General features: G+C 33.7%; 1 protein-coding gene and 1 non-coding gene across 2 annotated transcripts; both read left to right on the top strand.

Moving 5' to 3' along the window:
- The first annotated feature begins 585 nt into the window (after positions 1-585).
- LOC112040927 (serine/threonine/tyrosine-protein kinase HT1) lies at positions 586-6,371 on the top strand. The gene is made up of 3 exons (XM_024073854.2): positions 586-1,705; positions 2,665-3,120; positions 5,956-6,371. Exons 1-3 carry the CDS (start codon positions 1,346-1,348, stop codon positions 6,202-6,204), a joined length of 1,065 nt encoding a protein of 354 aa, XP_023929622.1. The 5' UTR covers positions 586-1,345; the 3' UTR covers positions 6,205-6,371.
- A 1,540-nt stretch (positions 6,372-7,911) lies between these two features.
- TRNAL-UAG (transfer RNA leucine (anticodon UAG)) lies at positions 7,912-7,991 on the top strand. Its single transcript has one exon. It is a non-coding gene; the product is annotated as a tRNA-Leu (tRNA).
- The last annotated feature ends 4,239 nt before the right edge of the window (positions 7,992-12,230 follow it).

The raw sequence follows: 12,230 nt of genomic DNA, 5'->3' as shown, positions 1-12,230 counted from the left end.
TTCAAAAACATCGACATCAGATTATTTATTTTACACAACAGTTTATTAAAATATTATTTCTTTATCAAATTTTTATTACTCTTTCAAATCATCTCCCTCTTTTTGTGTATTTGAGTAAAGCAGTATCAAAAAATAGAATTCCATGTGAATAGAAATCATCTGTAGTAAAAATCTAAATTTACACAAATTTGATGGATAAATGCTCAAAATTTACACTCTGAACTATTATATATGGACTGATTTTAGTGTTCTAAATTAAAGATAATGCTCTAATGCCACTGCACACTCTTTGTGCGATGGTCACTTCACAAGTATAAATGATTGTGGAGTGTAAGAAGAAATGACCGAGGTTTAAGTTTTCAAGTGAAAGTTTTGCATATATATATATATATAATATAAGACTAAAAATTCTATCATGTAAAAAAAAATAAAAAAAAAAAAAAAAAAAAGATAATACGCTACTCTAATATAATAATTTATTAAAAAAAAAGGGCAAAAGGGGAAAGAAAAAGGTAGCGGTCATTATCGAAGAAGACCCGGTTTGTCTCCTCAGAAGTGGTTCTTCGCACGTTATGAATGTTAATTTATAGAGCAGAGCTTGTGAGTTTTTTTGTTAGTGTTTATAGAGAGAGTCTGTCTCTGTCTAAATAAGAATGAAAAGAGAGCAAAACCGCCAGCTCTTTTGCATTTGCTGCTTTCACTGCTTACCAGAAAACACCTTCGACAACATACCAACCAACTCTCTTTCTCTTCTCTGTTTTCCTTAATCTTAATCTTAGCTTTAAGTCCTCACAAGCTTTTAACCTCTGTGTCTATGTCTGACTGTGATTATTATGTCATTTATAGCTTTGGCTTGTGAAGATCAGAAACTATGTTTTTTCCAGCTTTGTTTATCCATTCTGTTTCTTTCTTAGTCTGCTTTAGATTCCAGATTTGAACAAAGTGTCACCCTTCCCTTTAGAAACAAATTGTTTGTACTGAGAAAATGAAAGTTAAGTACTCCATCCGTATTTTACTCCAAGTTTCTTTGCTTTAATTTACAAAAAAGGGAGCTTTTTTTTTTTTTTTGTTTGCTTTGATCTTCGTGCGCTTTTAATGTTTGAAAATTTCGAGTTCTGGGTTTCATAGGGGATGTGCTAGCTTGAATTCACTTTTTCAGTAGGAAATTTCGGAATGTAGCGGGAGTAGGGACTGTTTAAAGTCATCAAGTTCAAAATTTTCCCATCTGGGTCTCTTTCAAATCAAGTGTTTAGAAGAGATTTGCTTGTTTTTGGAATCTACATTGGGTTCAAGAGGCCAAAGGGTGTGCAGATTTGATGATTTTGATGAGTTTTGGCTCAGACCCATGAAGAATTTCTACTGGTTTAAGCAGATTGCAAACAATGGGAAATCCGAGAGGAGGCTCTCTCTTGGAGAGTACGAGCGAGCAGTTTCATGGTCCAAGTACTTGGTGTCTTCAGGGGCAGAGATAAAGGGTGAGGGAGAGGAGGAGTGGAGCGCAGATATGTCACAGTTATTCATTGGGAACAAATTTGCATCAGGAAGGCATAGTAGGATCTATAGAGGGATATATAAGCAAAGGGATGTGGCTATTAAGCTAATAAGCCAGCCTGAGGAGGATGAGAACTTGGCTTCTATGCTTGAGAATCAGTTTATTTCAGAAGTTGCTTTGCTTTTTCGGTTGAGGCATCCGAATATCATTACCGTAAGTTTTTTTTTTGAATAAATTGTTTTTCATACTTGCCTGTATTCTAAGTTCTATGGAATAATTCAGGTTGTGGTCCTGCACCAATGTAATTTGTGATATGAACTTTTTACATTGCTGCTACTATGTTTGGCTTTTGAATGGAATATTATTGTATGAACCCGAGATTTAGTGCTATAGTATCTAATTTGTAGTGTTATATTGTCATGGTCCCATTGATAATGTTACCTTGTAAAACTTTTTTTTTTTTTTTTTTAAATTTTATATTCAACAACACCGATATGCACTTCTTGCTGGATTTCATATCCCAACTTTTCTTATATGGTGTCAAGAATGAGGTTTTTGTGCAAGAAAAAGGCAAACTTTAATCCTATACCCACTTGCTTATTATTGTTCCTTTCCTTATACGCTCTATCATTTATATTTTGGCTGTTGTTTTCTTAGCAGCAGGATGTTGAGCTAAAATCAGTATTTACTTAAATCACTTCAAATTTATGCCAGTAAGGAAGGAGATTTAACCCGAGCTCATAACAGCAAGTTTCAGCATCCTTCCATACTTTTCTCTGAATCAGTAACTAAGAGTAAGGCAAACAAGGTGGAACCTTTGCAGTAATCAAGAATCTTTAATTAAGTCAACTATGTGTGCAGTGAAATGTTTCAATACTGCAGTCCGGATAGGGATTTGAATACTAATTACTTGTGAGAGTGTTATTCATTATCTAATGAAAGACTATAGTAGATCAGGCATGTCTTATTGGATTTTGGGTGCAGTTCATTTAGGTGGTGAAGCTATTTGTAGCTTCATCCCAATGGTATAATCAACCAATACACTTTACATTATTGGATTCTGTTGTTGGAGACAAGCAACTAGTTGGTCATGAATTTTTAAACAGCAGAATCTTGGTAGGATTTTATCACTCTTTCTGACCATTTATATCTTTTCTGCTTTCTTAATGCAGTTTTTTGCAGCTTGTAAGAAAGCTCCTGTGTTCTGTATCATCACCGAGTATTTGGCTGGGGGTTCATTGAGGAAGTACCTCCATCATCAGGAACCACATTCTGTTCCACTCAACCTAGTTCTGAAATTAGCCCTTGACATTGCCCGCGGGATGCAATATCTTCATTCTGAAGGGATACTTCACAGGGATCTGAAATCAGAAAATCTATTGCTAGGGGAAGATATGTGTGTGAAGGTAGCAGATTTTGGTATTTCATGCTTAGAGTCTCAGTGTGGTAGTACAAAGGGTTTCACAGGCACGTACCGTTGGATGGCTCCTGAAATGATCAAAGAAAAGCACCATACAAAGAAAGTTGATGTTTACAGTTTTGGCATTGTTCTGTGGGAGCTTTTAACTGCATTGATACCATTTGACAACATGACTCCAGAACAGGCTGCGTTTGCAGTCTCCCAGAAGGTATGTACATGGAATTCATTTCTTTATTATCATATATATACCAGTGAGGCCTGAGATAAATGAAAGGAATTTAAACATCCATATCCGTGATTGGAACCTAGGTTGTGAAAATTTCATGAAACTATATGTGAAGGCTGTATCTCACATATGCATCAAAAGATTATTTAAAAAAAAAAAAAAAAAAGACAGGAATAATGATACCATTGATTATATCACCCAGCCTGTGCTGCAGATCAGGATTAAATCACATACAGAGAAATGATATATGTTTTTTACTGAAATCATTATGCACTTGTCATTTTGGAAAATTTGGTAGAAATACGTTTTTATTTTTCCAAAATCGTCTGCTATTCGAAAGGCTAGTAAATCTTTCATGAATAGATAGACTTGGCATATTCTTGAGACCCCACATTGTCAACAGTTGACAATATTGTTCTAGTTGATAAAACAAATGAGGGAACTGTGTGTTAGAAATGATTTTTATGATGAAGAGGATTAAAATTTTATGGAATGTAATATTTTATAGTTATGAATGAGTGAAATATGGGCACAACGAAAGTGTTTGAGAGGGAAGACTGATCATTTATTTTCTTATCTTCTTTGATTGATTTTTTTTGGAATAATGGAAGAGGACAATATAATTTGAGCAAGATACTGGTTTGGAGACGTGTTTATGGCCAGTTGTGTGATCAATTACACCTATGAAAATAAGTCAGAAGTTGTTGTCAGGTATTAGAACCAAAGAGTTATTGAGAGTTCTAGTTTCTTCGATAGCTCCTCTCTCTCTCTCTCCCCCTCTGTGTGTGTGTGTGTGTGGTAAGCATGCATTTCATTCGTTCTGAAATGGGTCATGCATCTTTGTATTTTCCATATACCATTTATTTCATTAGAAGTGCTCTACTAAAATTTTTTTTATTACTTGTGTCATTCTTCTTTATTTACTTTTCATTTAACCATTCCTAGAGTGGTTTTGGCTCATTGGCTGATAATTGATAATATGAAATTCAATTGTATTCATATTGAAGTTGCTTACATTTATACATATATAGATTTGGGATGCTGAGCTGAGAAGAAGATAATATCACAAGATAGGGCTACTAACTAAAGCAACCAATGTCCTATGCACTGTTGAGTTTTAATACACTTACACAAAAGCATGAAAGCAATGAATGGGAAACTTTGCTGCCAGATTTTTCGAGTTTCCTCAATGCATCGGCAAGAGGGAACCACTCTTAACTAACCTCATCACTCACACATGAATATTCTAACAAATTATACAAACTTAAGACACTTAGTTAAGAAGGTGTGTTGCAAGTTAATTAAGGGTCTGTTTGAATACCGCTTATTGCTGAAAACTGAAAACACTATAGCAAAATAATTTTTAAATGTGTGAATAGTGCCGTAGGACCCAGGTTAGAAGTTATATTTGCTAAAAGACTTGTGGGTCTTGTGAACAATGCACGGGACCCACCCAAGGAAACGCAAACGTGGATAGCAACGCAAACGCGTTGCTATCCAAACCCACTCTAAGTTGGATAGCTCAAGTACAACAATTTTCTGCTATTCTTGCTATATGCTCACATACTTTTAGACATCTAGTTTTCATTTCAGTTATTGCAATTCTTGTTATTACAATCCAAATATTAAATGAAGAGATAATATTCGTGAAGTTTTATATAAACACACAGGATATCAAACAATTATAGAAATCTGATTGGATCATTATGATTGATTACAGCCTTCAAAGGTTTTGTCTTGAATATGCATCCACAAACACATGCATGATGGGTTGTCATATGCTTGCCCTTGAGTTTTGTCTAGTCATGTGGGACTGTCTGTTTGAGTCATTCTTATCCATGCCGGACATGACATCTCCAAGTTGTAGTAAGAATAATATAATATGATATAATGTTATCCACATTCTAGAGGCATAAGTATGATCCTTGCACTTTTAACTGTGAAGGTCTGAAGGCAATTCCTTTCTTCTTATTACAAATTCAATGGATACCTCCCTCTGTCACACATACACATGCCCACACACGTATCTGGCAGATGGCATAGATAATTGAATTTAATGTTTATCTGATAATAACTTGCAATTGTAGAAATTATAAGCATGTCCTTATCATCTTCCTAAATCAAAACAAAGACATGGTAACATCTTACATATCTGTTTTAGCTTTGCTAGTTCCCTCTTGCACCGATTACAACTTTACAAGTGTCTATGGAGCAAATGCAGATTATGACTCCAACAAGTGATAAAAGGTAGAAAAATCCACATTTGTAAGTCATAAAAACCGGTTATATGGTTAGATATCAGAAAGCTTCAGAGTTTTATAGATCAGTAAGTGCTCCTTGTACTGAAGTCTGGACCACTTGCCTTGTGGTCCAAAGGCATCTCTGCTAGAAAATTTATAGTTTTCATTTTAATGAGGATGTTTTCCTTTTGCTGGCCATACTCTCCTGAGTAATTTTTTGGGGTCATATTCTCCGTGTTTGCCTGGAGGTAATTACCAACTACATATATCTTAAAACCTTTGCCTCTTTTCTGGCTTTGCATTTAAAAAGTTTGTAGTTGAGCTACAGATTTAGCATATCATGGAAGTTGAACACTTTTTTTAGTTGATCATAACTGTATTAATGCCTAAGTTCTTTTTTCTTTTTCTTTTTTGTCCTTGAGTCTCTGTGGTTTCATTTTTACGTCCTGAAGTTTCGGGGAAGTATTTATGCATTGGATAGTTTGAAACTTGAATTCAATTCATCAAGAAGAGGTATCTTTCAAGCATGCAAACTTCTTTAGTTTCTTATGTGTTGAATCTACTTGGTGTTTTGCAGAATGCAAGGCCGCCATTGCCACCTGCATGTCCTATGGCACTTAGTCATCTCATCAACAAATGCTGGTCCAGCAATCCAGATAAACGGCCGCATTTTGACGAGATAGTTTCATTGTTGGAGAGTTACGCTGAGTCAATTGAGCGGGATCCAGAATTTTTCTCATCCTTCAAACCTCCCTCTGATCACACTTTTTTGCTATGCTTCCCAAAATGTATTGCTCGCCATAGATCTGCTTCTATAAAAGCTTAGATCCTCCTCTATAACTACCTATGATGCAAGAATGTACCATATATTTGTCTAGGCTTGTAACGTTCAATTTTTATTATGAACATTTTAAAGCCTTTTTTTTTTTAGTGTTCAATATTTTGGAACTTAATGCAGTTCCTTTCAATGGTATAATAGTACTTCTATCTATACTTTCCTTCTCAATTGTCTCCAAAGATCATCTTAATATGAAACAAAGAATTGGGACCTATTCTCTCCCAGCACTACAAATGCCCTGTGCATCTGCTAGAAAGACTTAACAACATGGCTACTAGAGCCTGGGACAATACTGGCTGGAGCATAAGAAAACACTGATCTTTCATGTATTGTAGAAGAGGGGACAATGGAGAAGGTTTATAGGCCTCATTTCCAACGGGATGAATAAGAAGTTAATGCATCATTTCAAAGTTAAACATAATGTAATTGTTGGGGGAGCAAAACACCTTGGGGAGACTTCAATTAAGTAGTTAATATAACATATAGGGATACACTTAACCTAAAAGGCCTAAGTCTAATATGTATGAGTTTTCTCCAAAAAAAAAAATATATATATATATATGTATGAGTTTTTTTTTTTTTTTTTTTGAGAAACCAACCTATAAGACTGGGCTATTATTGAATAGAATAAAAACAACAGTTCAGTAAACATCAAACATAAGCAAGACTCTATGTCATCAGGTGGATAGTTAAATCAAACTTGAGCACTCCTAAAAGCTTTTGCTTTTTTTGCAATAGCATCAGCCACACAATCACAAACTCGATCAGTATGGGCAAATACACATGACTCAAACACTAAAGCTTGACTACGGATATCTTCTATGACGACATCGTAAGATGAAAGACCAGCATTGTTTTGGTTTAAAGCATTGATAACCATAGCCGAGTCCCCTTCAAAAATCACTCTCTGAACTCCAATTTCTGCAACGAATTCAATAGGTTTTCGGCACGCTAGAGCTTCCATTTCAGCAACCGAGTGAGTCAGCGACATTGGGGAAGATTATGCACCAACAAACTTACCTCTCCAATCCCGAACAACGACACCAATACCAGCCAAATGCGCCTCCCTGAACACTGCAACATCGAAGTTGACTTTATGATAGTGTAAGTCAGGTTTGGTCCAATGTTGCAATGTAGGGGGTGGTGGGATGACCGATTCAATCTGCTGGGCTACCAGGAAATCTTGCAGCAAATTTCCTACTGTTGATAGAATTTGGTCCAACTATATTATGTTAATCACTCAATGCGGGACTTCACTACTTAACCAACCACACTACTTACACGTGAATATTCCAACAATAATTATCAAGTTTTGTTATTTGTTGACAATTGTTCTTAATGAATTGAATATAAACAATTGTTAACAAATCTAGAACAAGAGCAAAAAAGGTGGGAACAATGTTGTGGTCAATGGTTAGTATTTTAAAAATCATAGTGGAATCTAACTTAAGGATTATATTCCTCTAGTCTAAATTCCAGACCATGAAAAGTACATGTACCCAAAATTCAGTTGATGGTGGGTGCAGAGAAAAACCACTATATCTATTGCAACACTATTATTTGTGTTGAGTAAGATAAAGAGTGGGATTAGGAGTAATCATTGGAAGATGGATTAGGCCTCCTTCCTAAAGTTCTGTGTGAAGTTTGTGTATTTTGCCTTAAATTAATTAATTAAAAGCACATAAGCAACAAGGCGACAGTTTGGCCGAGTGGTCTAAGGCGCCAGATTTAGGCTCTGGTCCGAAAGGGCGTGGGTTCAAATCCCACAGCTGTCAATATTTTGTTTTCTTTTTTCTTCTGCGCTATCAGTATGGGCCTTATACGCAGTTATTGGAGCCCATTGATTTTTCTTTTTTTTGGGCACATGGTTTTATTATTGGAGCCCATTGATTTTCTGTTTATTTTTGGGCACATGGTTCTGAAATTTTGAACCCAACCCATGTTTTTTTTAATTGGGGCCATTTATCTCCTTTTGTATTTTTGTAGTTATAGATTTTAAGTTAAAGTTGTTGATTCATATATATTACAAGTAAAAGATATTTTTACACTCTAAATTATTGGGTTATTTGACTTTAAAGTATAGCTGTTATTGTTGAAACTTGATGTTAAATTTGAGACTTTTTAACATGTAATTATTAACGGTGATATAGACATTTTAAAGTTAAGGGGAATCACCTTGTAGCTTAGACCAGAAAAATATAATTTACCTTAGATATTATGTGAATTACCTTTTATATATTATTGATTTCATGTCATGTGGTTGATATTATGTGAATTCACCTTTTAACAATCTCCATTTTAGTAAACTGTTTGTCAATTGTATCTTGCTCACGATTTTAACTATTTAATTTTTAAAAAAAAATTATAGTTTAACCTATATTTAAACTATATTTAATTATAGTTTAACCTATTATACATTTTAGAAAATATCAACTTAACCCACGATTTTAACTATTTAATTTTAAAAAAAAAATTAAGTCAGCATGAATATTACAACATTGGTCTCAATGTAGTCCAACCAGACAACAAAGTTAACAAACTAAAATTGCTTAAAATCCTCTGCACAAGCTGCCTTGCACCGATGGGACTTTTTAATTTTTTTAAATTTTTTTTTTTTAAATGAGTTGCTAGATGTTCCTTTTCTTCGTTGTACCACACTATTGCATTACATGGTCATAAACAACTAAGGTTGGTGACCAAAATTATAACATAAGGAAATACAACTAGTCCTAATAGTTGAATAGTTGCTGAAATAAATAAATAAAAGGAGTGGTGCTTACAACTTAGACCAAAATAATAATTAAGAATAATTAGAATAGTGCTTACTTATGGGGTATGAGTGTCTTTGCCTCTTGTAGAAGGTATTGTACGTGGGGGTGTTATTTTATTCATTCTTGAGCCTAGAGCTATCAAAGGGAGGATCCTCGTTAATTCAATTATAGATTATAGTATTATCATTTTCTACGTACTAATATCATTGGATACCACAACCTTGATTATTGCAATGCAAAAACCCACTTACTCCAATAATTATTCAAAAAAGGACTTGAAACGGATGTCTCTATAATTATTCAAAAAAGTCTTGATACGGATGTCTTCAGTACATTTGTTAATGGACCATTTTATGAAGATGAGTGCTACGTCTATACTATTTTTATAATATTTTCACAATAAATCATAGGTAGCAAGTTGTTATTGGTTCTAATTTGAACTTATTAATATAAAAAATTGTTTAAAAAATTAGTTACTTCTTTATTTTCCCATAAAAAGTTTTATAAAATAGCTTCTAAACTAATGTCATTAAGATATCTGTTAATCTTTTCCTTCAAAAAAAAGTTAGGCATCTTTACTTTACTTCCATCTACTTAAAGTATGGTTAATGTATTCCCTTAGTGCATTTGTTAATAAATTATTTTATGAAAGTTTTGATACAACTTTTATGAGAAATATTAAAATTTGTCAGAAAAATTAGTTGTTTTTTTCCCCATAAAAAGTTTATAAAAATATTTCTTAAACAAATACTATTACAGCATCCGTTAACCTTTTTCATTAATTAAATTAGTTTTGACTGTTAAGAACTATGTAGCTTTGCCGATTCACACATTTTTATATTTTCAAAAATAAACATTTAAAGTGGAAATTCCCCCTCTTCAACTGTAGAATCATTAAAGAAAAAAATTGGTATATCTTAAATTCCATAAACCCCCATGCTTTCACTCACCGCAACTTAGTTAAAATTATTTTTGAAATCCGAACTTGTTGGATCACTTTAACCATGTTAAAAAGTTTTTTTTTTGGGAAAAAAAGTTTAAAAGTTATTGATGGTTGTATGTGCACTTTTCTTTTCTTTTCTATTTTTTGGAAAATGTAGGTACTAGTACAAATTGTACAATAAAGTTTCCTTTGTTCATATTATCAAAAAAGGGTTTCCTTTATTCAGCAAAAATAAGAAGTTTCCTTTTTCGTTTTTTCCCTCCCCTTTTTCCATCTTCAGGCGATTTAACTTTTAGGGCCCATCGTTCTATCGTCGTTGGTGAAGTCTGAACTAATTTTTATTCATTGGCAGAGACTAGGGAAGGCAAGAGGCGCGGAATTTTCAATAAATAGATTGATGTATAGGTGGATAAGGGAATGCAATATCATTATTGCTTCATGTGACTTTGCTGTGTCTATTAAATGCAAAGGAACCAACACTTTTTAGTTTTTTTGATGCTAATGTTTTGGAATATTAGTTTAGGAAATTATTTGTGTAAGAGTATTAGCATTGGTGGAGGCAAATTGCTAAAATACTAAATTTAATAATCAATTTAATAAAAGTGGATTGCATTAGTGGAGGAAAAGTTAAAATTTTTTGCTGTTAAGCTATAGTGCATAACCATCTTTGCATGTGTACTGTAACTCAGATCAGATGTTAAACAAACAACAATATTTTTTTTAGTTCCTCCCTCGTTGCTCAAATTATTAAATGATTATTATTATTTTTCTTTTCTCATTTTTCCATTGCACCTCCTCTCATTTCTCATCACTCTTCACTTCTCTCATCCTCTCCTTTTAGATATTTTTCTCTCTTCCTCCACCTTGCCAACCCATATCGCCTACCCAGTCGCTGACCGACCCTTCTCTCCTGCCCAACTCCGATCCAACTCTTCCTCCACTCGTTGTCAACCCGAGCCACTGCCCTTTTCTTCTCTATTTCATTTTTTTTTTCTTTCTTCCTCCACTCCTCGCCAGCCCAACTTCCCTACCCAAACGCTGACCCATCTTTCTTCCTTCACTCACCACCGACCCAAGCCCCAAGCTCCAAGCCAACCCATCTCTGCCTCCATCGTCGACACATCTCGCCCTCTCTTCTCTCTTTGGATTTGAGTTTTGTTTGGCTTTAGATTAGGGATTCATTTTGGTGGTGGTGGTGGTTGTGGTTGTGGTTGTGGTTGTTGTTTATTGTAATGGATATATTATTTTATTGTGTTATTTATATTATTTTATTATATTGAATGCTAAAATAAAATCACTTATATTGAGTGTTTTGTAAAGTGAAGTGGTAAAATAAATAAAATAGTTTTTTTTTTGTAGTGTTAAAAACTAAAATTTTTGGCACCACCAATGCTAACGCTCTAATTTGTGTATTACACTTTTCTTATATATAAAAATAAATTCTATTTGTCATGAAATTTATGAAATTATTTAACATATTAGATGTTTTATACATTTCCTTTGTATAAAAAAAGATGAGTTACACGTGTAGATCGACACATAAGGCCTGAATTTGTGTGAAAGAGAGGTATAATGGCATACTAGTATAGCATATTGGATATATGAAATAACTTTACACAATAGGATAATCTCTCACTCTCTCTCTCTTTCTAAAATCTTTATAATAAAGTCAATATATTTTATCAATGAATGTGTATTACTATTCTATTACTATTCATCCGCATGTTGCTTAGAAAGTAGAAACAAGTAAATGTAATCTCTGTGTTTGTGTGTTGTATTCATACTATATCCTAGCTATTAGCCTATTACTAACAAACGCTGTATAGTCCAAGCTTATCGTGTGCTTAAACATAACACGAAGGAAAGTAATCAAGCTTAATAAAGAAGACTAACAGAAGGAAAGTAACTTCAAGACTTGGACCCTTCGTCCATAAAACCTAACAATCCCACCAAAGAGTCGAAGTAAAACTAAAATCAAGTATACAACCCCAACAATGAAAAAGACCCGCATATATAATATGTTATTAATAGAAAAATAAATGTCCCAAGGCCATATTTGTCATTTTATTAAAATGTTAGATTTTAAAATGTTAGAAAAATAAAGAAAATATGGAAAATGAAGATTGGAATAGATCAACGTATGGTGGCCACCAAATGACCTAAGTCCATAAAACCAAAACCCAAGAGATTACACGCATATTTTGAATTTGGATTTCATATCAATATAATTGATTGCTTCATTTTCAATTTATGGAATGTGCCATACTTTCCAACAACAAGAGCAATGTTAGACAAAAAAT

Source organism: Quercus suber, unplaced genomic scaffold (genome assembly GCF_002906115.3).
Source record: "Quercus suber isolate HL8 unplaced genomic scaffold, Cork oak 2.0 scaffold_964, whole genome shotgun sequence".
In the NCBI taxonomy this organism is placed as follows: Eukaryota; Viridiplantae; Streptophyta; class Magnoliopsida; order Fagales; family Fagaceae; genus Quercus; species Quercus suber.
The sequence above is the reverse complement of the archived record's forward strand: the minus strand, read 5'-3'. Positions and strand labels throughout refer to the sequence as shown.

Bases quoted from the DNA above. Each gene is read 5' to 3' on its own strand.
- LOC112040927 (XM_024073854.2), top strand. From the start codon at position 1,346: ATGAAGAATTTCTACTGGTTTAAGCAGATTGCAAACAATGGGAAATCC. The intron at 1,706-2,664 runs GTAAGTTTTTTT...TTCTTAATGCAG, and splicing joins GGCATCCGAATATCATTACC to TTTTTTGCAGCTTGTAAGAA. The intron at 3,121-5,955 runs GTATGTACATGG...GGTGTTTTGCAG, and splicing joins CGTTTGCAGTCTCCCAGAAG to AATGCAAGGCCGCCATTGCC.